The sequence below is a fragment of the Anser cygnoides genome, chromosome 3 (assembly GCF_040182565.1).
Source record: "Anser cygnoides isolate HZ-2024a breed goose chromosome 3, Taihu_goose_T2T_genome, whole genome shotgun sequence".
In the NCBI taxonomy this organism is placed as follows: Eukaryota; Metazoa; Chordata; class Aves; order Anseriformes; family Anatidae; genus Anser; species Anser cygnoides.
The window spans coordinates 64,312,974-64,339,524 of record NC_089875.1 but is presented as its reverse complement, the minus strand read 5'-3'; the positions used below and the strand labels follow the sequence as shown (position 1 = coordinate 64,339,524).

At 38.5% G+C, this 26,551-nt stretch overlaps 1 protein-coding gene and 1 long non-coding RNA gene across 2 annotated transcripts in view; both read left to right on the top strand.

The window, feature by feature from the left end:
* The first annotated feature begins 722 nt into the window (after positions 1 to 722).
* The window catches only part of LAMA2 (laminin subunit alpha 2), a 380,764-nt gene continuing 354,935 nt past the window's right edge, over positions 723 to 26,551 (top strand). The window contains exon 1 of the mRNA XM_066993195.1: positions 723 to 905. Coding sequence (XP_066849296.1) covers positions 821 to 905 — 85 coding nt within the window. The 5' untranslated portion in view covers positions 723 to 820. The remainder of the gene's footprint in view (positions 906 to 26,551) is intronic.
* Positions 919 to 22,652, top strand: LOC136790454 (uncharacterized). The gene is made up of 2 exons (XR_010830393.1): positions 919 to 1,400; positions 3,547 to 22,652. It is a non-coding gene; the product is annotated as an uncharacterized lncRNA (long non-coding RNA).

The window sequence follows — 26,551 nt, the reverse complement described above, 5'->3', positions numbered from 1 at the left end:
TTATGCACTTCTTCAATATGCTTATATGCAGGTTCCAAGTCTTGCCGTACACTTCCTTCAATTTTTCAGAATCTAAAGCAGTTTTTTTTTTTTTTAGCTTTTTTTTTTCTATTCAGAAAACTATGGAATAGATTTTAATCAGCATTTTAACGCAACATTAATTTTTCCTTTACGCATCACTATGGATTTAATTTTCTGTCACGCGCATAGCAATGACAATATTACTTCAAGACACAACTGCCATAACACTTCGAGACACAGCTGGGGAAATGCATTTGGCTGAGTTGCAGTTCTAGTTTTCCAATTTAAAAAAAAATATATATATTATTTTCACCGTACAGGCATTTTCCTATCTTTTAAGTAACTTGCTAAACGTTCTGTTTTTCAGAAAGTGGACTGGGGACACGGGACTGATGAGCGTCTTTTCACGCCCCCTCAGAGCCGTGACAGGAGGGTGGGCGCCGGGGCTGCGGGCGGCACCGGGAGCGGCCGTTAGCGGCGGTTTAACGGCTCCGCGCGCGCTCAGCTCCTCAGCGTCCCCCGAGGCACGGCTCTGGGCGAAGGCCGTGGCGGGGCCGCGGAGCCTCCGGGGCGCGCAGAGCCGAGAGCTACTGCCGAGGGAGGGGGCAAGGGGCCGCCGCGGAGCCGCGTCCCGTCGCGGCGGGGCGGGGAGCGGCGGGGCGGGGTGGGGGGAGCAGGGGTGTGTCCTGCTCCCGGCCCGGGGCAGCGGGGGTCCCTGCCTCTGCCGGGCGGCGGCGGCTCACTCGGCTCGCTGTCCCGCGGCGGGACGAGGCGGCAGCATCTGGACTGCTCGGGAGCGATGGCACGGCAAAGTTTGCTGCTGCCGCTGCTGCTCCTCGCTGCGCTCGGCAGCCGAGGCCAGCCGCCGCCGCCGCCGCAAAGAGGTACAGGGGAGCGGGGAGTGAGGCGAGAGAGAGCGCGAGCCCCGGCCGCGGGTCGTGAGGCGGGCGCGGCGTGTGGCGGGCAGCCCCCAGCCCGCAGGGCTCCTGAGGCGCGGGGCCCGAGGGCTGCTGGTGGCGGGGCAGGAGGGGGCAGCCCTCCGCGGGCTCGGCCCCGCCACCTCACGGCCGCGGCGGGGCAGCAGGTGCGCGAGGGGCGCCGAGCCGCCCGGGGCGCCCCCCCAGCGCCGCTCGGGCACGGCGGTGCCGCCCTGTGCCCAGCCCTCCCCGCCTTGTGCCCGCCTCAGGGAAGGTGCTGAGTGAAACACCTGCGGGCTGCTCGGGCTGCCTTTAGGTCCGGCGGCGATTTGGTGCGCTCACAGAGCGTGTCAGGAGGTGTTAAAAGCTAACCACGAGTGGAGTGGGAGCTGGGTCCGTTCTATCCTGCGTTAGCAGTCAGCCTCTTACACATACAAACATCGCCCGTTGCACAGTGGTTAGGTGTGTTGACGCTAAGTTTTCTTTCTTTATTTATTTTTTTGCTTGCTTTTTTAGTTATTGGTCTGTGAATGATCAAAAAAGGTGTAGAGGTACGGGAGAAGTGAATGTCGTCGAATTTACCAGTTCTCATAGGAAACTCTTAAAAACGCTCTTCAGCTTGCAGTATCCCTTCTACTGCCTGCATTTGCTGCCCTTTACATTTTTAGCCCTGCTAAATAGAATTCAGTAAGGAGATACCATGGGTGTGTTAAAATAAAACTGATTAAGGTCACTGGAATAGCGGCTACTTTCTAGTTGCCCTTGATGCCATGCTGTAAGCTGAACGCATTGGATTATGAATTTTTGGTCAGTTTAGGGTATACTCTACTTGTCTACTTTGGAAATATGATGCAGTGTCATTTAAGAGAATGTCCTGGTTCCAGTTAGGACAGAGTTAATGTTCCCTCCTAGTAGCTGGTAGGGTGCTATGTTTTGGATTAGGATGAGAAGAGCGCTGATAACATGCTGATGTTTTAATTGTTGCAGAGCAGTGTTTACACCAGGCCAAGGACTTTTCGGCTTCTCGCTCTGTCCTGCCAGCGAGCAGGCTGGGGGTGCAGCAGGAGCTGGGAGGGGACAGACCCAGGACAGCTGACCCAAACTGGCCAAAGGGGTATTCCATACCATCTGACGTCATGCTAAACAATATATAGGGGTGGCTGGCCGGGGTGGGGGGGCCGGCTGCTCGGGGATAGGCTGGGCATCGGTCAGCGGGTGGTGAGCAATTGCATTGTGCATCACTTGTTTTCTTACACATTATTATTGTTAATACTATTACCATTATCACTATTATTATTATTATTGTTATTATTATTTTCCTGTCTTAATAAACTGTCTTTATCTCAACTCACAGGCTTCACTTTCCCGTTTCTCTCCCCCCATCCCAGAGAGGGAGGGGGGAGGGTGAGCGAACGGCTGTGTGGTGTTTAGCTGCCAGCCGGGTTAAACCACAACAGAGAAAAAAAAGTGTCTCAAGCTGCTGACTGCTTAATACTAGTTTTACTTCGTCAGGATAAATGACATTTAATCAAGTACCTCTGTAGATGCTAGAGCAACCCAGGGATAAAATCCCTCCCAGATTTAGGCTGTGGTTGGTTGGATGATGAATTATTGGCAAACACTGAAGACTGAAATTTTAAAAGTAAAGCATTTAAGATATAGTAACTCATGCATTTTTCATATTTTTTTTCCCCTTCTGGCTAATTCGTTTTTTCAGACAGAAAAATACTGATTTGGCATTTCTTTTAATATTCTCTCTGTCTCTCTCTCTCTCTCTCTCACACACACACACACTTTTGGAGAAAATGCTTTTCTAATGCAACTCTTTTTGTTTGTTGGTTGGTTGGTTTTGTTTTTGTTGTTTTAACCCCTGCAGTGAAGGAGTATGATCATTATTTTCCTTTTAAGTGAGAAGTGGGTGTCTTGAGCTTTCATCTGCTGCACCACTGGTGTTATAACTGAGTTCTGGTAATCCAGTGAGGAGCTCTGGGACTTTTATTGCAATGTTACTGCGATGATGGGACTTTTTAAATCTCACAGCTGAATTCAAGTGCTGGCCTGTCAATTTTTTAAAACATTTACTGTCTTGTAAATTTCTTTCTAAGATCTGTTAGAGCTGCTAGGAGGTGCTAGCACTATGTAGATATCACTGTCCTGCCCAGACAAAGACATACTGAACTCCTTTGTAATGCAGAAAGTTCAAAAAATGTGTCCTCACTGAGTCCTGGGGGAGATGTTACATGTACAAGAGTGTTACTAGACCCTTGGTTTATACCTTTAGGCTTACAGCTTTTGTTTTTCCAGTTTATAGTTACTTGGTAATATCCGTAACACTGGATGGTGTTACTCTACAATTATTAGCACCACTCAGATATCTGTGGAGAAAATTACGTAACAGAGCTGCAATGCTTTGAAAAACAGTGTTTGAGACATCACAATGAATTCCCATGTTGTTTTTTAGAACAGAACGAGAACATTTTGCACCTCAAACATGAGAACGATCTGTAATTCTTTTTTTTTATTATTATTTTTTTTTAAAGTTGGTAGGAGATTTATTGTGGTCAGAAACCTGGAGTTAATTTTAAGTTTTTTTTTTTTTTTGTTTCAGCAACAGATGTTAGTCGTTCTTCTTTTGTATGAACACTAAGTAGTCATGTAGAATTTCTCATAAAATGGCAGTATCAGAACCAGGAGGGCATGTGCATTCCGTCACAGTGTTTCTTAAAGGTATGCGTAACTTATAGTTACAGCAAACTTATTGAAGCACTATATAATGTTCCTTTTAAAACTTAAACCTTGGTTCATCCTCTTTCCCATGGAATGTGAGAGAAACAAAATAGTAATAGTTTAAAAAGGAGTACCAAGTCTGCTTTGGATCTTGAAGAATCCATCCTTTTATTAAAAGAGCTATCATGGGAGAGAACTGAAACTATGTATCTGTGAAAGGTGAGATTGGTAGGGACGGGGCTAAATAACCCATACACTGCACAGTAACTTGATCTGTGGTCTCAGCTGCTGAGAGCAATGGAGATAGCGCATGACGTGCAGGTGTTCTTTCACATCTCAAAAATCTGAATGTAAGATGTGAAATTTCTCCCTTGAAAGGGAAACGAGGGGTGAACATCAACATTATGTTAGCAGAATATCACTGGTGCCAAGCAATGAATCGTGGCTGATTGGTCAGCATTTTTAAGTCTGCTTGTAGGTGTAGATTTTATAAATGAGTTTTCAGGGTGTAGTTCAAAATAGCAATATAGTACATTATATGTATACCCAATATAGTACATTATATGTATATGCTACTAAATATTTTTCATGTAAACTTTTGGTGATCTGGAAATTAGATTTTGTTTATTTATTTATTTATTTATTAATGCGTGTATACCAGACAGATCTTGGTTGGTTCTAGAAACTCCACTAGGAGTACTGACTGCCACCTTGTCAATAAGACTTAACTGGCCCAAAATCTCAGTGCACTGCTGCCCTAAAAATACGTTGTGATTATTTGTAACTTTTTACTTTGAAATTGTTTTCCATACTGTTTCCTTACAATTTAATAACCAGTTGAGAAAGTGAAAGCAGAGTATATTAATATGGGGTTTAGATTTAGAATGTGAGAAAGGAAAATGCAGTAATAAAAATTCCAACTAAGGTATTGGAAACAGGTAGAATTGTCCATTCTGACTAGAAACGTAAATTTGTGTGTGTGTGTTTTGTTAACATGCTTTAACCTGAAATAATCACAGGCAAACTGGCAGAGGTAGGTCTTCTACAAGAATCTGTGAATTTCTCCAGGCAACAAACAAAACCATAATATGTACTTTATGTTAAAAATCCTTATTCTTCATTTTTGCTCTTACAACTTTTTTTTTTGCAGGCATCTTTCTTACTAGGCTTGAAGTACAAAGGTCAGAATGGTGGTTCTTTAACCTGTTCCAAAAACCCCCTTTAAAATAATACAGCGAACAATCATTTTTAATTAATTCAAGCTGGAGGAAGAAATTCACCCACGTATGTTCTACTTTCTTATCCAGCTACTTGGACTGACAGTTTTTGGAGATTATTGTAATTTGGAGTAAGAGGCCGCAATGAAATCCCTGGTGTAGCGATTTTTTTTTTCTTTTGGTTTGTCTGTCTTTCCTGAAGTCTAGACTCATTATATTTGTAGGTCAGGAACGGTAATAGGATGCAAATACATACAAATGTGAAACTGATTATCTGCTTTTCTTTCCCCACTTTCTTCTTAGACAGTAAGCCCCTAGTTATTGGATATTTTTTCTTTCTGAATGAGAGCTCTGTCTACAATATCTGAGTTCTTATGTCCCACACTAACAATAATATGGGCAACATCTTGCTTACAGATGTAAACTACAGACTAAAATATTTGCTGAACTTTATACTGAATCCATCCATGTCTTTGAAATAGGAAAGGGATTTCCTTGATGCCTGCCAGTAAAACTAGTTCATGAGTGGGCTCCTGCTGATGACTACATGTTATTTTGTATTGTACCAGCTACTGTGGTTGATGGCCAGTTCCTGGTTCCTCCTTCACTGCAGTTTTAATATTGTCCTTAATCCAAAAGTATAGGTGAGAGACAGAATGAAGAAAACGGCAATGATGTTTGGACCATTGACTTGTGTACCATGGGTAGAGATTAGACCTTTCTTCTTTTTTTTTATTTTTAGGATTTATTTTTATTAGAAAAATGTCAGGATTTACAGAAAAAAGTAACTTGAATTATTGTGATTTTTGTCCTGAGGAATAACTAAAATCTCTCAGGATTGTTGAAAAAAGAAACAAAACAAAACAGTTGTTACTGCCCCTAATTTTTTCGGCAGTTTGGTCTTTGTTAGTCTCTATTTGGTCTCCGTAGCATCACAAGGGTTTTCCTAAGGCCGTGCTCCCTGCCAGATTCCTCTAGCAGACATTATATTTGAATCAGACCTTGTAATAACATTAGACTCTAAAGCAGCTGTAGCAGTATTATGCCAGGGAACTCTTGTGAAACCTCAGGAAGAATGATGAACATTCCCGCAGAGTGGATTATCCAAATACCATTACAACGCCTTGTTCTGTCCCAACCGACATGTGCTTCTACTTCTTTCATAATTCTTGGATTTAAGGTGTAATAAAAAAGAAAATTACCAAATAGTGAACAAAGTATGATTTTTTAAAAATATTTTTATAGCTATATCAGTTTTTATGGCAAATGGGTATATCTTGTAATTCTTCGCTTATCTCAATGAGTGGGGGCAGTGTTTGAGGTCAGTTAGAAAGAAAAAGAAGAATTCTTCATCAGGAGAGTTAAGAGAATAGTTCTAACCATATTGTATTTTTCCCACTGCTATGGGAAAAGGAAGCAAAGCTGGGGGCTGGTAGCTGAACTGAGAGGTGCAAGAAAAAGAAATCAAAATCACTGCTTTTCTGCACATTTCTGGTGAGAGTGAGAGGTGATTTAGGATTTAGTTTGCTTTTCTACAGATACACCAGGTATATCTTACTCAGATGAACCCTGAGTAAGAATTTTAGATGGCGCTTTCACTTGGGCTGTCTTTAGGTTTTGCTGGAAAATGCTGAACACAGCACTGCATTCTTCTCTTCATGCCAGCTGCTCAATGGTCTGCCATCCTGTTGCACAGAAGTACCTGGATAATTTCTATTATAGGGAAATGCATCATACTTTAACTTACCTGGAGTGTATTCTTCACTACTATACAATTTGTTGAATAACTTCTAGGCTGAGAGAAGAAATGAATGATAGCATATTTATTCATATCACTGTGCTTTCTAAATACATATAATAGAATACTGAGGTTGCAGTGATAACTGTTTTGTGCATTTTCTAAACCTGGCTACAGTATTAGGGAATACAAGTAATCTGGATTCCTCTGAAAGCCAGAGAGCTCTACAAAATAAGAAGAAATCTATTCTTGGTAAAGAATGTGAAGTAACACAAATAAAACATACACGACTTTTGAATTTGATATTGGAAAACACCAGAATGTGTATTTGTGCAAATCTCAGAGCTGGTGATTTGAGTGTGATTCATTTGCACATCTGATTTAGTTGTATGAATTTTGCATACATTTTTTATAGTGGCAACAAAAAAATGATTGCAGCATGTCAAAAATACACCAATAGTGAATAAAATAATTCCCATATACAGTCCATGGCATAAAACAGAATATATTGCTCATTGCCTCTTGACATTGGTATAATTGGACAAAGATTTCTATTAATCATTCCTTTTCAAAGAAGAATGAGTCCTCACACAAAAAGGTTTTCTTTACCATGTATTTATTCCTGAACTACTTTCTACATGTGGTCCAGCACCATATCAACTTCTGAATATACGGTGTGTATAGACCTGTGTTTTCTTTACCATGTAAAGAAAAAAACACAAACATGTGCACACACACATTCATTTAATTACAAATGTATTTTTTCAATATGCACACTGAATTCTGCTTTTGAGCATAGCATCTTTCTACAGCTGGGCACAGACTTCTAAATGAATTGCATTTTACTAAGGCTGTGTGTTATGTGGGCTTAGGGGCTGTGTAAGTTGGATCAGCTTCTCCCTCCCTGTCAGTTTTGGTATGGTTATATGGTAAATATGGCAAATATTTTCTAAATTCAGAGTAGGTGGGAAGCTTTTATATGCATACCCTATAATCATTGATTATGCATGCAGCTGCAGTTTCCTCCCCCAGCTGCAGCTTTGACGTGGAGAATAAGGTGGTCATTTGCCAGCAAAATTAAAAGTTAAACACTTGTACTGGCTTTGTAGCTTATAGTTAACTAGAGGAGAAAATGTACTGAGCCTGCTTGCTGCATTGGTAGGAGTTATTTAATAGTGACTTTGAAGCTCATAGTTTAATTGGTGAAAATTTTTGTTGCATAGAAAAGTGATGAAAAAGCAATAATAATAATAACAGTCAAGAGCTTGAGTCACTTCCTGAGGAAATTGGATGCTATCTCGGAAGAAAAAGGTGGAACTGAAGTTGTTATAGAGTCATTTGTCTGTTCATGGAAGATAGCCTTATCCTTTGGTCAGTGTTGTTTCTTTTGTTGTTTCTCTTCCTGTTGTCCTTCTTAGATGATAATATCTAAAGGGATCAATGGACGCAGCTGTGTTCTAATGTAGTGGTTCTTCATGTAACTAACACATCTGTGGCTATTTGTACAATAATTTGCTTCTATTTAAAATACCTGTTTTTCCTAACATATCTGTTTAAAGCTTCAGGGGTTCAGAGGTGGTGACAGGTTCTTATGCAACTGTTTAGTGGTAGTGGTTCTTCATGTTACTAACACATCTGTGGCTATTTGTACAATAATTTGCTTCTATTTAAAATACCTGTTTTTCCTAACATATCTGTTTAAAGCTTCAGGGGTTCAGAGGTGGTGACAGGTTCTTATGCAACTGTTTCACTGGTTTTATCTCCACCTGTTGTCCTTCATCTTGATTAAGTCTGGTAATATAACTCTAAACAGCAAAATTAGAGGTATGCCACTAAGAGAGAGATCAGTGCTTGATTTAGTATGTTATTTTTGATAGATGGTAAAACTGCATGTATAGTTCTTTTCACAGTGTTTCTATGCTTTTCGTTACCTATACCAAATCTATTTTAGAAGAGAGGGTGGCCTTTTCTTTCAAGAGTCATTTCTGGCTTTTAATTTGAACACATATCTTGCTGATATATATGCAGCTGATATATAAGTGCTCATCTTAAAAACATTGCTTGAGAAACAGAATGAGGATCTTTTTAAGGGGAAAAGTTTGGAGAGAGAAGACTATTTATGTCTGTCTGTAAGAATTAAAATAAAAATAGCTAGATATTCCGTGAGATGACTGCTAACAGACCAGGCTTTCTGCTTCAGAAATTAAACTTTGCTGGTATTAAGCCTTCTCATTGTATTCCAGGTTCTTTAGGATTAAAATAGAAGCACCGTATATTCAGAAGTTGATATGGTGCTGGACCACATGTAGAAAGTAGTTCAGGAATAAAATAGTGGTGACGAGCAAGCTGATGAAAGGTGTAATGTAACTTCTGATTGTGATTAGCTTTATAGAGGACACAGATTATTAATGCCAAAAGGTTTTTGATCTATGCAGATACAGGACAGGAATGCTGATTTATTGAGGTGTAAACTCTGAGTATAGGATTTGTTGTTCACATGAATGTGGTTGTGGAGTCAGCTTAGGTATAGAGTCAGCTTGGTTAAGGCTGATGAGTGATATCAGTTCAGTAGCTCTAGGGGAATTTGGCGTATATGAAAAGATGTAAAGAACTTGGTGTGAAAGTGCTGATAGAGTAAGGACATTATATTTCAACCTATTTTTGAAATCAGCCTCCTTAGTGGGAAAATGGAAGCTGGCAAATATGGTTCTAATACTTAAAAAGGTCTCAAATGGTGATCTTGTAGCTATAATTTTAGAACTGAAGACATTCATAGACACAAGAAAGAATAGAATTAGTGAATACATGGATAAATATGTTGTGATGGAGAGAGTCAAACTGTTTTTTTAAGGAAGAAATTGTATATTACATGGGTAAGTGTTCAAAGGATTTCTGTTAGACATACTAATAAGCGCTATGCTGTCATTATAGTATGTATACTTGGGCTTTCAAAAAAGCATTTGAGAATATCCCTGAGAATATTTTAAGTTGTAGAGAAATCAAGTGAAATGGGGGAACAATTAATGGAATTGGAGGAAAGTGAGCATGTATTAAAGGATCAAAAATGGAAAAGGAATTAGAGATGGGTGTGTAGCAGAACACCTTGAAACTACCCAGTGCTTGCTGGACATGTCCAGGAAGCTGAGGTAATGCTGTACAGTGGTGCTTGCTGAGAAAGGTGAGGGGACAGTGGAACGAAAACAGGCCCTGCATGGGCTGAGATGTTCCTGCTCCTTTCCTTTCATTCTGCTCCCAGACCCTGTTGAGTTTTTCTCTCCTTATGATCTGGAGGGTAAGAAGGTTATGAGGGAACAATACTGACACAAATATAACGTTGATTAGAATCAGTGAGACACTTATCAAGGCTAAGCAGTTCCAGCTTTCTCAGTCTCAACTTGTAGGACAAATGCTCCAAGCCAATAATCTTCTTTAGGACCCTTTGCTGGACTGGCTCCAAAATGTCCCTACCTCGTACTCAGCATTCGTGTACTTGGACACAGTACTCAAGAGGTGCTCTCACCAGTGCTGAGCAGAGCCTGCCTCAGCCTGCTGGTACCGCTCCTCACAATGCTGGCAAGAATGATGCTGGTCTTCGTTGCTATGAGGGTGCATTGCTGACTCTTGCTCCACTTACTAGCCACCGGGACCTGCAAAGTTGTTTTCCAACCAGTTGGCTCAGCTTGTACTGTTTCCCAAAACATGAAAATTAAGATGCTTCTGATGAAGTGGCAACTTAAGCATACACTGACCCTGACTTCTTGAAGACAGCCTGCATAAATGGCAGGGAATTATTGCTGTGTATATCTCTTCTGCTTTTCCTTGGGCAGTGAATGCTAGCAACGGAGAGGATCCTAGGCTAGATGGACCTTGTTTAAACCTATTATGGTAACTTTTATGTTTTTTTATTTGTAGTTTAGACTAAAGTTAGCATATTGCTGACATAGGTAGAAGACCTGTGGGAATGGTGTTAGGACCCGTGGGAATGGTGTCAAGCTGCAACAGGGGAGGTTCAGGCTGGATGTCAGGAAGAGGTTCTTCACTGAGAGGTTTGTCGTGCCCTGGAACAGGCTTCCCAGAGACGTAGTCATGGCACCAAGCCTGTCACAGTTTAAGAAGTGTTTGGAGTGTGCACTTAGTCACATGGTCTGAATTTTTGGGTAGACCTGTGTGGAGCCAGGAGTTGGACTCGATGGTCCTTATGGGTCCCTTCCAACTTGGGATATTGTCTGGTTCTAAGACTGAAGGACAGCTTTTTAAAGATTTTGATGAGGTATATGCCTGGATGGGATGGAATTAATATTAAATTGAACTGATAGAGATGAACAATGGTGATAATGGAAGCTGTTCAGTAACTCGTTATAATACTAGCAGTGGTCTGCAGAACCTGTTCCCTTCAGTTAACATAAGAAGATGCAATATGCAGGTAAAGAGGATGCAGCCAGTTTCTTATGGCTCAGCTATTAAAGATCCAGTAATTAATAAATATTCTGCTTTATGTAACTGTTAGCTGCTATGAGTACTCAGGAATTCCAGTTCTACAGAAGATCATTTATATACCATCACTTTCCAGGAGAATCTCTTCATCTCCGTGTAAGATGGGATAACTTGTAGGCAGTCTTCTTCAAAGGTGATGAAGCTCCAATGTAGAGACTGCTTTTTATCTCCTACCTCAGTTCTGTGCATCTGTGAAACAAACCAGTGGCTCATTTTTTCATGCAAGAAATTCTCATTTGTCTCACTTTCCCTTCATTTTAGTTTTAAATATTTTCATAAGACTTTTGTCTGGAAATGTGAAAAATCACAGCACAGAAAATTCTACTGCACAAACACTTTCAGTAGGTTAGGAAAAGTAAGGCTGAAATGGCTTTGACATCAGTTGTTGCCTTAGCTTACTGGTAAATGCAAAGTAAAGACAACTGCTACTATGACACGCATAATGTGAACAGTACCTATTACCCCTCTCCATCAGTTATTACCAGTCTGTATTTGTGTTTATATATTGCTGTTAAGAAAACAGGCAGTTTTCTTCCCAGTAACTGTTCCTCAGGTCATCAGCTGTGTGCAAAAGAAGCTAAATGGCCTGAGTAGCATATGCCTACGATTACTTGGCATACCCCCAATGTCGAATGTGACTTGAGCATTTATACTGCTCAGGTGCATGCCTTTGAATGTGGAGTGTGTAGGGCACTGTTCTAGACTCTTCTTGTCCCACAAAGTAGAGCTATTTCTAGGAATTAGAGTAGATTTTTGCAACATGGTATGAAAATATTTCCAATTAATTAAAAATACACTGATGAGTTAATCCATTAATTGACACAAGTACCTCTGTAAAAAAAAAAAAAGTTCCCAAATGAGTCACCATTAAGACATCTAGAATAAGTTGAAATTGCTCAATCTGCTTCACAAATTTGAGTAATTATTACATTTCATGTTAAGAAGTCATTATATTCTACAGAACAGACCTTTAAATCATTTCTAGATTTAGTGTAAAAATGTAGTATCTGTCTACAGCATGATAAAGTCTGGACAATTGTTTTCTAGAAGTGACACAATTTATTTATTCCATGCTAAACCAAAACCACAAAGAGTCCAAGGAAATAATTTTCCCTCATTCACTACCTGGCTTTCATTTATGGCTGTTAGTTGAAATATCTGAGTAAAAATACCTGATACCATGTGATGTGTACTCAGCTTAGTGAGAAAGTTAGGTTTGTTTGAAGTTACAGCAAAATTCTTACTGCCTTCCTCGAGGCAAGAATTTAATTCCTGGTCTTTATGAAAGGAGTATACAAGCCAGTACACAACATTTTGTTCTGTCTTAATGTTCTGCTGAACATATGTGTGTGTAAGCCATTTATTTCTATTATGACTGGAAGAACAAGAGGACCCAGAGGGTCCCAGAGCTGTCAGAATGAATAGCTAAGCTGAAGCATTAGCTGTAGTTGAAAACTAGTGACTGAGTCCCAAGGGAAAGTGATTAAGAAGTGTTCTTTCCTGTTTAACTGAGACTTTGTTTCTATCTTTGTGTCAGCTCCCTTGACTTCATAGTGTACCTAAACAGTGAACAAAGACAATTAGATTTTAGGATAAACTTATTTTCAAAATGGCATGAGATGGGAGGCTCTTTAAAAGGACACACACAGATCCATAGTGATCTTTGTTAGGAATTAAATGTTTCCGTGTCCAAGCTGAAATCTTTTCATTGTATCTGCTGGGTAGAAGAAACAGCTCTTCTGAATCTGTGAGAATCAAAGCAATGAATAGCATGTCATCAGATGGTATTTCCAGAATCCCACTCTTGTGTTTCATGAACGTTCATTACTCCTACACATCTGCTTTTGAGTATATGTGTGTTTTATGAAGCACTTGACCAATGGTAGTTTCAAACAGGCATTTAATTCTTTATGTATATTTGTTGTAATTTTTACCACTGCAATAAAACTTCAGTAATGGATTCAGCCTTTACTGAATAAAGTGTCTTAAGAAATAAGCTCAAAGCTCAAAGTTTTTTTTTGTTGTTGTTGTTTTTTTCTTTTTTTTCTAGGAGTATTTTGTTCCATTTTTATTAACAAAGCTTATTGTGTGGCAACTTATTTTTGATTTTAAGCTGGATTTAATGTGTAAGAGTAAACAGATTTTAAAATATGATGCTTCTCAGTGTTAGTTTCCACTAGGGAATATAATTAGCATGACAGAAAATGAATGTATTTGTTTTGAAGAATCTACTTCTTTTTTAAGCAAACACACATTTTTTTCTTCTTGAATCTTTGCAGCTTTTATTCTAAAACAAATTCTGAAGTTTTTAACTGGTTGTTGTTAGTGGATGTTTTATCTTACTCAATTTTTTCTCTATTTTCTTATCTCAATTTTTGTACCCAGTGTGCTGTACCATACAGTGGAGGATTTTGGTTTCATCACAATATGTGTTCCTCTGCCAACATACATAATACCACATACATAATGTTTAGAATTACTGTATATGACTAAGCTGCATTAAAATTCCAACTGAAGTAATTTTCTAGGAATTTCAGACTTTGGGAACAGTTTTGAGATAATCAGTAATTTAGTAATGTTAGACTATGGATATGTCTGAGCTACAGACCAGGTAGTTTAAAGCAGACAGATTGGCTGCTAGACATGGCCTAGTTGTGGCAAAATAGACTGATGGACTCTAAGCAGAAACAGGTAGGGAGATTTTAGTGATTCTGCCATACTTTGTTCTTTGAAATACTACTTAAAACAGCATTCTTGATTAGAGATGGGGAGGGTGTTTCCCACCTTACAAGAAGCCTATTGTGTTCCAGTATTGTTGTTACTCTTGCATCCCCTTTGTCTGTGGAATGTCTCTGCACAGCTTTCATTAACAGAAATATCTGTCTAGAGTAGATGTGTACTTGGAAGGTAAGCTTGCTTTCCAAATTCATAGATGAAACTTGTGCTCTAATATTTAGGTAAGTGCATCATGCTTCTGATATAATGGGTCTATAATGGAATACATAATTAATTTTGTAATTCTATTAATGTTATTAAATCTAGTAGGTTCAATACTTATGCTCACATACCCAGTACTCTGAGCTGGTGGAAGGGGATGGGGAGCAGGATGTGGCCCTCACAATCCACGAGGAAATGGTTGGCGACCTGCTACAGCACTTAGATGTACGCAAGTCGATGGGGCCGGATGGGATCCACCCGAGGGTACTGCGAGAACTGGCAGAAGAGCTGGCCAAGCCGCTTTCCATCATTTATCAGCAGTCCTGGCTATCGGGGGAGGTCCCAGTCGACTGGCGGCTAGCAAACGTGATGCCCATCTACAAGAAGGGCTGGAAGGTTGACCCGGGAAACTATAGGCCTGTTAGTTTGACCTCAGTGCCAGGGAAGCTCATGGAGCAGATTATCTTGAGTGTCATCATGCAGCACTTGCAGTGCAAGGAGGCGATCAGGCCCAGTCAGCATGGGTTTATGAAAGGCAGGTCCTGCTTGACGAACCTGATCTCCTTCCATGACAAAGTGACACACTTAGTGGATGAGGGAAAGGCTGTGGATGTGGTCTACCTTGACTTCAGTAAGGCTTTTGACACCGTTTCCCACAGCATTCTCCTTGAGAAACTGGCTGCTCTTGGCTTGGACTGGCGTATGCTACATTGGGTTAGAAACTGACTGGGTAGCCGAGCCCAAAGAGTTGTGGTGAATAGAATCAAATCCAGTTGGAGGCCGGTCACTAGTGGAGTCCCCCAGGGCTCAGTGCTGGGGCCAGCTCTCTTTAATATCTTTATTGATGATCTGGATGAGGGGATCGAGTGCACCCTCAGTAAGTTTGCAGATGACACCAAGTTAGGTGCATGTGTCGATCTGCTCGAGGGTAGGAAGGCTCTGCAGGAGGATCTGGATAGGCTGGAGCGATGGGCTGAGGTCAACTGTATGAAGTTCAACAAGGCCAAGTGCCGGGTCCTGCACCTGGGCTGCAACAACCCCAAGCAGCGCTACAGGCTGGGAGATGAGTGGTTGGAAAGCTGCCTGGCCGAGAAGGACCTGGGAGTATTGGTTGATAGTCGGCTGAATATGAGCCAGCAGAGTGCTCAGGTGGCCAAGAAGGCCAACAGCATCCTGGCTTGCACAAGAAGCGGTGTGGCCAGCAGGGCCAGGGAAGTGATTGTGCCCCTGTACTCGGCTCTGGTGAGGCCGTACCTCAAGTACTGTGTTCAGTTTTGGGCCCCTCGCTACAAGAAGGACATGGAGGTGCTTGAGAGAGTCCAGAGAAGGGCAACGAAGCTGGTGAGGGGTCTGGAGAACAAGGCTTACGAGGAGCGGCTGAAGGAGCTGGGCTTGTTCAGCCTGGAGAAGAGGAGGCTTGGGGTGACCTTATCACACTCTACAGGTACCTTAAAGGAGGCTGTAGCAAGGTGGGGGTTGGTCTATTCTCCCACGTGCCTGGTGACAGGACGAGGGGGAATGGGCTAAAGTTGCTCCAGGGGAGGTTTAGGTTGGATATTAGGAAAAACTTCTTTACTGAAAGGGTTGTTAGGCATTGGAATGGGCTGCCCAGGGAAGTGGTTGAGTCACCATCCCTGGAGGTCTTTAAGAGACGTTTAGATGTTGAGCTTAGTGATATGGTTTAGTGGAGGACTTGTTAGTGTTAGGTCAGAGGTTGGACTCGGTGATCTTGGAGGTCTCTTCCAACCTAGATGATTCTGTGATACTAACTTATTTGTGGGTCTGGCAGCCTACTGAAGAGAAAAGATACGGTGCACACACCTTGGAATAGTTTGCTCGTCGTTCAGTCTTCAGCCTGAGAAAAAAGATTCAAGGGGATTTCAATAGGCCCAGCAACAGCAGTGCTGTGTCTTGCAGCTGTGTTGTTGGATTGTGAGCCGACTTCCTTCTTCCTCAGAAAAAGGGATGGTCTTTACTTTTTTTCCAAAGGAAGGGGTACTCTTCTCCACAATATGCTTTTAAAAAATAGCAATATTTCTGAAGATAAGTGCTCTCTGGATGGTGTATTGTTACATTAAATTATTTGAAATGTGTGATACAGCGTTGTTTGTTCTCTTTGAAATGTGATTGATCTGCTTGAATCATACTCACTATGAAACTATACATTTTTTACACAGGTATTTAGATCAATTAATGGATTAATTCATCAATGTATTTTCAGTTAATTGGAAATACTCTGTAGAGATATGTGTATTTCAAAGATATTGTTATTTCAATCTTTCTGAATGTGAGTGAGTAGCCCCCCCCCGTATGTATCAGTTGATTTAGAAAACATAAACATGACAAGTATGTGTTTTTAAAATGTGTTATTTGTATCAAGGTGATCCTCGGTGTGGAGAGGAGGGTGAAGCTGGATGTAGTAAATGCTTTGTAAATTGTTAGAGATACTGTCCTTTATTTAACCCACTACACTTCCAGTGTTTTATTTTACAAATGCTTATGTGCTCAGTATGGGATTTTTGAAAAACATCTAGTTATTGTTATTAGCTGAACGATTTGTTTTTGCAGAGTCAGACCCTAGAAGGACAAGTAATATATGAAGGATGTAGAAGCTTAGTGACCTTCTAAATCAGATCAAAATACATCTTTTTGTTTTTGCTAATAAACTACTGCAAACTTGGTATTTGAACAACATAAGCAGGAAGTTATACATTTAAATAAAGGTTAAAAAATTATGTCCTAGATTTGCATCTGGATTTTGTTACAAGTCTCAAGATGCTACCCAGAGCAACAGCATGCAGCATGGGAAATCTGATAATGTTGTGAATCTTTCAACATTATGCATTCTAATCTGAGCATGGTTTCCTGTAGTATTGCTGATATGCCAGATAAAACAAGCCTGGGTCCAAAATCAACCTCTGTTATAAATGGATGCTCTTTGTTATCCATATTTGTGCTGTAATATGTGATTAACTGTTTCCTATTAGAAAAGTAGGAACATTATTTCAATTTTGCTTCTAAATGATAAGCAATTGCAACCTCCATGACTGTTTAGTTCAAATGAGTTAAATAATATCATTTTATGCTACATTTAAGTGTAGTAGTACTTTTATTCAAAGCATCGTCTTCAGGGTAACAAACCATTTTCATGTTTCTTCAATGGAAGTAAAACTTTCCACGATGGTGATGAAATTACTGTGATTTGACCTCCTCAAAATAAGCATTTCTTTTTTCTCATTTTGTTGAAATAATGTACAACAAATTACATTGTCTGTAAAATTAAACTCCAACAGCAAAATTTGGTATGCACAAATAAAATAATTTATTTTGCTGTCTCTCTTTCTGAGTGCTGAATAGAATTTGTGAATAAAAATGTCAAGGTCTGGTCCCTTCCCATCCATTTGTTTGTTTATTTATTTATTTATTTTGCCTGGGCAGTCTTCCATCAGAGGCCTACAGTGCGAGTTCCAAAACCAACATTTCAGTATTAAACTACGAGAGAGCTTTGGTGCCTTTCAGCTCTAAAATATAGAGAGTTACACAGTAGTCCCCTATCTTACTTACAAGACGGTCAAATTTTTTAAAGGATCAAGAAAGTTTTGAGAGGAATGATGCTCTCTCTTATGCTATCTTAACATTTTATGTCTTTGTTAGCTCAATAACGCATTTCAGTAGCATAACCAGGAGAAAAAAAGAAAAAAAAAAAAGAAAAAAAAAAGAAAACTCACAGAAACTCAAGCCAGTGAGACATGAAGTGCTGGGGGAAGTATCTACACCAGCTAACGTTATGATTGTAGTTTGATCAGGGCGATAATCTTTCTATTAAATGTTAATATAGTTACTTTCTTTCATACAACATTTCAGAGTAGGAGTATGAGGTACTCTCTGATTTGTCTTCCGAAGGAGACTTGCTCTTATCTAAAGAGAGAGATTAACTTCTACCAATTTAAGTATTCCACTTTCTCATTTGATGCCCTGGTACTGTTTAGGAAAAAAAAAAAAAGGCAGGTGATGTGGAAAGAATTAATACAAGTGAAAGGAGGATTATGTATGTAGTAATTGAGACCTGTACTGTGTAGATAGAAGGACAAGGAAAGAATATAAGTGAGAATATTGTTGTTGAAGTTACAATATACCTCTTATGCTGAACACCTGGACTAGGTTACTCTTCATGGCTGAAAAGCCATGCTTCCTTTTGCTCTCTCTGGACCAACTGAATATTCAAGAATTCACAGAACAGGTTCAGTAGAAAAGTAAAAATACCTTCTCTCTCTCTCTCTGTCCTTCTCCACTAGTTTGAAATGTGGGCCAGTGTCCTAACAGATGGAAACCATGCATTTAAATCTTTTTAGACAAATCTAGATAAATTTTCTGTATTGAGGCCATTCAGTTTGTTTGAGCAATACATTTCTGAAGCCTTATTTGATGTGGAAGAGTGGAGAAATTTACAAATCACATACCACATGGTAAAGGTGACAGTAAATGAAATCTTAGAAAATGAGCATTACTTGTAGTATTGCTAAGACTGAAGCTGAAATAACCAGAACTGAAACAACTCAGAAACTAAGATACATATATTTTTTTGTTCAATTTTTTTTTTAATTATTTTTTTTTAGCATTACCATATCTTAGTACAGCTGGGTGGAAATATTTTTCCCATATTTTCCTAATATTTATGTAGACAATGAAAATTTATATGATGAAAAAATGATATAAATAAAGTTTTCAGTGGTAAAACTTAGAATAGAAACCAACTAACAAGGCCTTCTCTAGCCACTTTATTACACAACTATACTCACATAGAGATGTTTTTAATTTGCTGTATAGCTCAGTGTTTATGAAAAGAAATTACAGCTGTAAAATATTGCTTGCAGCTGTAGTTATTGTGCAGTGATATTAGTTAAAGATTGCTATTATGGAAGGAGGAGGAAGCATATTTCTAGTTCTCATTTTGAAATGTATGGAGGTTGAATTTAGGAAATAGGTATGATGTTGACTTTTATTTTTAATCCCAAGGGGAGATAAAAGCAGGAAAACCTTGTTCTCCTCATGGTAGAACAGTGTCAAATGATAGTTTTCATTCTCCAATAATTTAATTTCATTTAATCTAGATTATGCAGACAGTTCTGCATACACATACAAAAATTTCAGATTTGTAAAATATTCCAAATACTATCAGGGAAGAAAGGATGAGAACATGGCAGCTTTGAAACACTGACAACCACGTGCCTGGGGACTCAGGAAGGCAGAAGCAGATGATTTTCAAACTTTGCTATGGGAAGACTATTACTTTTTCCTGACTACTTTAATTTTTGTACTTCTGAAAAATAAATTAGCCCCAGAAATCTGAATCATATTTGGAGTTTTGCATTTTTATTTATAAGGCAAAGAGAGTACCTAGTGCCAAGGTGATGATGTCTTAATTCATTGTGATTTTCTGTTATTATTACTAAACAAACCAGCCTGGATATAAACCAAGTCTACTGGAACATTAGACAACTTTTGGTGGCTATTTTTTTTTTTTTTTTTTTAGGCAGGAGGAAATGAGGGAATTTTAGATCTCATAGGTTCTTCTTAAAGACTTTGTGATTTATAGCAAGGAGTAAGTTACGGCATATGTCATGAAGTCTTCTGGGGAAAAGTGGGAAAAGGTACAATTCTTTTCTCAAATCTCCAAGGGCACAGGATATGATCAGAATTTTTGGAAACATGATTTTATGTTGTAAAATGGAAATGTTGCGTACAGAAAGACAAAAGGAAGATTGCATCTGTGTAGCATGACAAAGCCTGATTCTTGTTCTGAAAGGAGCAGCTGTGGTCTCCATTACCTTCAGAGAATAGGTGTGGTTCATGCTCACTACTTCACCAGATCTGAGTAGATTTATTTGAAAGGAACTTGGCTATCTTGCCCCTGAACTTCAATAAACAAAAGAAAATGCATGCGCTTTCCGTTGAGATTTCCTTGTACTTTCTTTCTAGAGACGAGACAACAGAAGATTCTTTGCCTTAATAGCATAAGACTAGAAAAACAACTGTTACTGGAAAGTCTGCTTGTCCTTTTGAAAACTGCAATTATGCAATTTTCAATTGTTTCTTGCAACTTAGACATCAATGCGTATGACCTCCATGCAATGGTCATGACTGCTGTGGAGGTTTTTTCAGAACATATGGCCAGTGGACTAGCACAATTTAATGCCCTTTCAGCATGGTAAATTTTTTGGTGTGCAGTTTTAAGGAAAGGCCTTGAGACCTGGGGAAGACAGGATTTGTAAAGTCTTTCCTTAAAATCTCTGTGGCATGTGGAACACACATAAACATATCTGATGAAGATAGGTTTCAATGAACATTTTTCAGTAATGTCATTAATATTGGATGAGCTCCAGATACTTGTTTCTTTAAAACCTTTTATTAGAATTTAATCATTTTTAATTGGGTGAAAGCCAAATTAAAGAGGTGATTTTTTTTTAAATTTTATTTTATGATTATTTTAAAATCCAGATGCTAGTGGGCACAATGAGCAATTCTGGACACTCGACTTACTATTTGTACTCCAAAGAGTTTAGATGTTATTTCAAGATTTGGGAAATCTTGAAACTGACTTTCTGGACCCAATTTCCTGATATGGAGTCTTTTCCTGAATGAGGGAATCCTTATAACATATACATAACATATGAATTTAGTTAGACTCAGAATTTTGAAGCAGGTATGGTTTTCTTTTGCAGCAAAGAAAGCATCAGACTTAGGTGCAACAGTAATGGTCTTGGAAACCTCTGGGCAGGGCTCCACTAATGCTGTTTTGATGCTTGGCATGTAAGAAAAAACAGGTGAAGATGGTCTGTGTATCTGTGTGTGGTACTTGTACTGGGAATCACAAACTCAAGAGAATTTTATCTTTAGTCCTTTGACTTGTGTTTTAATTTCTCAAGAGCTATGTAGATTTTGGCCCAGCAACTTGTTTTCTTAAATGAAAACGTGAAAATGAAATGCTGCTTAAATCTTTTTGTATTGCTGTAATTTTTTCTTCCCCCCCACCCCCACCCCATGGTGCAGTTTGATCTAAGTTAGTCTTAGATATTGTAATACATCACCCTTATACTTAAGATGAGTAACATAAGGCCTATGAGAATAGATGAGATCATCTGTTAGACCAGCTAGTGTACTTAGGGAAAAATGAATGAGCTTTCTGAGTGCATGAGTCCTCCTTCAGATATAAAGAAGGTATCTAAATAATACCTCTATCTCATGTGAAGACACAGAAAAATGTTGTATCTGCACCTTGTAACAGTAGAAGTTGTTTGGAACCTCAGCAATTACTTATGAGGTGACATTTTGTGATCTACTAATAGCCACCTTCACTTGGTACAGAACTCTGTTCAGGAAAACATGAGAAATGACTTGCAAATTGGGGAAGTGCAACTCATAGGGGTGGCAGGATCTTTAAACAGATAAATGGGTGTACTTCGGAGGAGAAGTAAAAATTGCACTAACATGAGCTTCAGAAATCTTAAAGGCTTTTGAATAATGATAACAGGTATATTACAGACAGAAGTTACCTTTAGTGCATGCTATAGATCTGTCCAGGCATTTAAGTAGGAAGTATATATAATTATTTTCCCTCTGGGTGCTATTGCTATATGTACTGTCCTGTATGTCCCATATATTTTGTCTCTGTCTAAGGTACTTTGAAAAGCTCTGTTTTAAATATAAGACACTCAACTCAATATTCCTGGTGGTATTAAAAAAGCAAGATAACTGCCTGTTTGTCTGTGGCCTCTGCAAAGACATATATTTATTAAGTCAAAAGTACTCATGCTTTAAAACTCATATAGTAGTCTAGGCTAGACTTTGTCAGGGAGAATGTTCTGCTACCAGTACTGTTACTTAAACTGCCTTTCTGGGAATATGGAATGACTGCAATTACAGTCAATAATATATTGAACATTATAGCTGAAGTAAAATAAAGTTAAGCCACATTTGACAAAGTTAACAAGTAAATATAATACAGATAACTCTTTCCTTCCCTCCTATATTTGAGTAGTGGTAAGTGCAGACATGCTGTGAAAGTGCTGGCAAAGTGTATTTCTCTGCAGGTCAGCTCAGTGGTACTCCTATATGAAAGATACCCAGGCTGTAGTTCTGATATATGGCAGCTCTGGCTTAAACTAAACATGTTCATTTGTAACATAATGCATACACAAGGAGTCTTCCTAGCAGTGGATTCAGTGTTCAATATATTGTGTTAAAAGCTGTAATGTTTTATGCAAACAGATTATTTTTATGCGTGCATATACATAGAAATAAATATTTATATAATTATGTAATAATCTCTATATACTCTGTATAGCTTGAGCATAATATATCTATTAATCACTGTATTCAAGGGACAGTAGGGATGTTTTATGTATTAAAGAAACTAAATTAAGATTGAAAATATATTAGTTGAAGCTTAATCTATTTCTTGAGGTATTCTTGTTAGTGTCAAGTAGTCAGAAAATTACAGTGGTGTATATTAAGTAGTAGTGACATTAGAATATTCTAAATTTTAAATTCTAAATATTCTGTCAATTGCTTGCCAGTATTATATAGCATGTAGAGGTAGTGGGGAAAAAAAAAAAAAAAAAAAAAAAAAAAAAGAACTGGCAGTTAAAAGCTGAAATCCAAGAGCTTTGATTCTGTACCTGTCTGGCTACAAAGTGCATTGAGGCTATGTTGCTCAATCAATACCTAGCACCAAGGTAACTAGCCCAAATCAGGTATGTTTCAAATGTCATATATTTTTCAGTTCTATCATACATTTTTCAGTTCTATTTACAGTGCAATTTGGAATGCTGGTTGCTTTGACAAGCAACTGGGAGCTTTCCTACCTCCATCAAGGTGCCATTTTGCTGCTTTGCAGTATCAAAACAGTACTCTTTGACTACCTAAATCCCATTCATGCTTCACACAATCATTTAATAAAATTAAGCTGGAGGAGCTTTTTTATCAGCATGTATATCTTTGGTGGTATCCTAGAATCTTTTTATCTAGGTGAGAAAATAAATTCTGACCTGCTAACTATTTTGTGTTTGTTGGAAAGAAAATGGAGTCAGCAGAAGGTGCCCTACCCTTCAGTCATGAGAGGAACAGAAACACAAATGCTGTGTGGCCCTACTCACTGTTAACTCTTTACTGAATAAATGAATATGTAATAATGATTGTGTTTAAAAGTTTGTGAACTCCTACAGAAACAGGAGTTGGCTTTATTTGAGTGACGATTGGAAGAAGATGATGGGCACAGACAGAGCTGAAAAGTAATTGTTTTCTGAGGAGTATGGTCAGGATGAATGGAAGGATTCAGACAACCTTTACACAGGCATGTTCACAGACATTTACATTCTGTTTCTACCAGTTGGGCCTTGTGGTTTGCTGTCATGCTCCTAGCGGGTAGACCTGTGTGGTGCTAGGAGTTGTACTCGATGATCCTTATGGGTCCCTTCCAACTCGGGATATTCTATGCTTCTATAATTCTACTGGCATATACTCATACTATGTAGAAGCAAAATCTCCACTTTCTGGCAGTGCACACTGTCCTCATGATGTCTCAATAAAACAATGTTCTATACCTGCAGAAGATAATTACTATTTGCTTTCAAGATATTTTGAGCAGCGCACAGTTTTCACCGATAGATCAGTCCTTAGATTTTCTGCTCTGGTCTAAAAATAAGTACATATTTTAGTCTTTATCTTGAATGGCTTTAACCAGAAGATTTCTAATTTTGAGATTTGTGACTTGAGCCTGCTTTACTTCTTAAAGTCCCATTGCCTAGCAGTACATACTACCAACTTTGGAACAATATCTTTATTTTCTAATGTTGTTGTCTTACTATGATATGTTTTACTTAATACATACATTTTACTTCACATGTTCATGTATGAAGTTCAATACTGCTGACATTCTCAAAGCCGCAGTGTGCACATGTTTAGTGCTAGATTGTGCCTTTGGAGTAAGGGTACAGGAGGTACAGCTACTTGGAAACACAGTTCCATTCAAGTTACCAGGTTGCTCAAGGACATGATACTGCCTTTGTTTTTCTCCCAAAGCTGGCTGTGCATTTGGCCACCTCTGCTCTCTTCTGAAACATATGAAGAAGTATATGCTTATTCTGAGGTCCTGGTCAATGTATCACAGCTGATACCCCATGTAACCATCATGTATCACAGCTGATACCCCATGTAACCATCTATCTACCATCTGATCTATAATTTCATACCTTTTAGATGAAAATATGATGTATGTAGTTTCTTAATTTTAACTGTTATGAGTAATACAACTTTTCCATATATTTCTACAAGAACTTTGTGATGTCACTTCTTTTTAAGTACGGTAGTGTATTTGCTGTTGGAGGGAGAAGGTTTCTAACAGTTGTCTAGTGTTCTACAAGGTGGGTCGGACAGATCTTTTCTGTTACTGTAATTGCAGTTTGTCACACGTCTTGTAGATGATGTAACATGCTATTGTGCTTAAATTTGCAAGTGGAAGGATTAAAATTTCACCAAACAAATTGAATGTTTTACTAAAGGACCTCGTCTCTCCATTTTCCTTGTCAGCTGACTTCACCTTGACTCAACATTACTAGCATACATATGCAAGAATCATGAAGTATTATTCATTTTAGGACCCGTTTTTTATTCTGTGTTCACCAACTCCACAGAAGCTGCTATGCATTATTGAATATATATGTAGGACTGTGCCATAGCTGTGTAAATGAGATATTACGAACTGTGGTTCTGCTTATCCAGTAAAATTTATAGCACAAATGAAGCATTTCACATTCATTTCAAATGATTTGTTCATGGCATTTGCATATCATAGTCAGCACCCTTGTTGTGAAAGAACTTTCTAGTTTTAAGTGTCCTAATATGTTAATTGCTTTGCTTTGTGCAATTACTGAATGGTCTGCTGGTGTTTAGAAAAGTTTTGTAAAAAAATCATTATTATTTAGGTGATGAAATATTTAAGGAAAGAGATGGAAGATTACAAAACAATATCATCATATTCTCATATCTTCTTGCTTCCCATACTGTATTTTTTTATATATTATATATTTCATATGCATTAATTACCATTATATATTTCTTATACATAATATATTTCATTTACTTATTCTTTAATGAAAAACTTAGGGATGGTCACTTAACTGTCCTTAAGGCCTGCCACAGGATGTTAAGACTCTCTTTGGACTACTCTTTGGTTTGCATTCCACCATTGCATCCTATAGCACTTCACGTGCTTTTGCAGAGAGGCTACAGAATTTTCCCATCCTGTTCATCCTGTTATGCTTGATAAGCATAGCACTTTTCAGGAAAGAAAAAACCCTTGGGTTTCCATTCTGTTGGAACTGCAGAATTGGACTGCAGAATATAAAAGGCGGCCACCAAAACCATACCAATATTTTTCAATGTGAGTTGCTGCCGTTGTGCTGGTCCTGTGCATTTGTCAAGAGCTCACAGCTCAACTGTCAAATGAAATCTCTTGTTAGAGCACATCCTATACAGACCATGAATCCTATACAGACCATGAAGGTATTCAGTATCTTCTGTATAACACAGTGTATATATATATAGTTATATATATATAACTATATTGCAAAACAAACAGAGAATGTAAAATAAATCTTAGATCATCAAACATCTAATTCCTGTGAAAGTACTCAACAGTAGTGGCAATTACAAGAATGTTGACAAACTGTTGGCAAAGATGTCAGATATTTCTGCAATTGATGAAGCATAGAAAGCTAGTTGCTCAAGTACTGCAAGCAAGTTGGAAAGATTTGCCTACTACCATATGCCTTTAGTATTTACTAAATATTATTATGACTTATATTATTGTTGGTCCGCAACTGAAAAGCAGGAATCAATTTCCAAGCAGGAGAAAATGTATAAATGAAAATCTTATTATCAGAATCCATCCAGTTATTTGGGTAAGAGAAAAAAAAAGTATTATTTAAGATAAGTGTATTGAAAAAAGAAAGTAGAACCAATATTGGCTGAATTCTGCCTAGATATATTAAGGAAGTTTATACTGACAAAAATTATCTTGAATTTGTCCAAATTTAACAAATAATTTGTATTTCTTTCCAGCTTTGTTAAAATACTCTTTTTCACACAATTGCTTAGTGTGATCCAGACTAATGTAAACTTTACAGGTTTTAATGTGCATTTCGAAGATCCTGGTCACTTACTGTAAAGATATGCCTAGTTCCTATGATGGACATTTCATTTTGATCCTTGGAGTTTTGACAGTACATATGACATTTACCTCTTATTTACTATATTTTATGTGTACTGAAAAGAATCAAATCTGTGTTTAAAGGCTCTTCATATCTAAATACTAATAGCTTTTATATATTCATAAATGACTAGAAAGGATGTGGTTATTTTTAACTACCTAACAGGAATGTATAGAAACTTTAATGTTTGTTGTTAAAATATGTACTGTGATGTTCAGGTTCAGAGCTGAC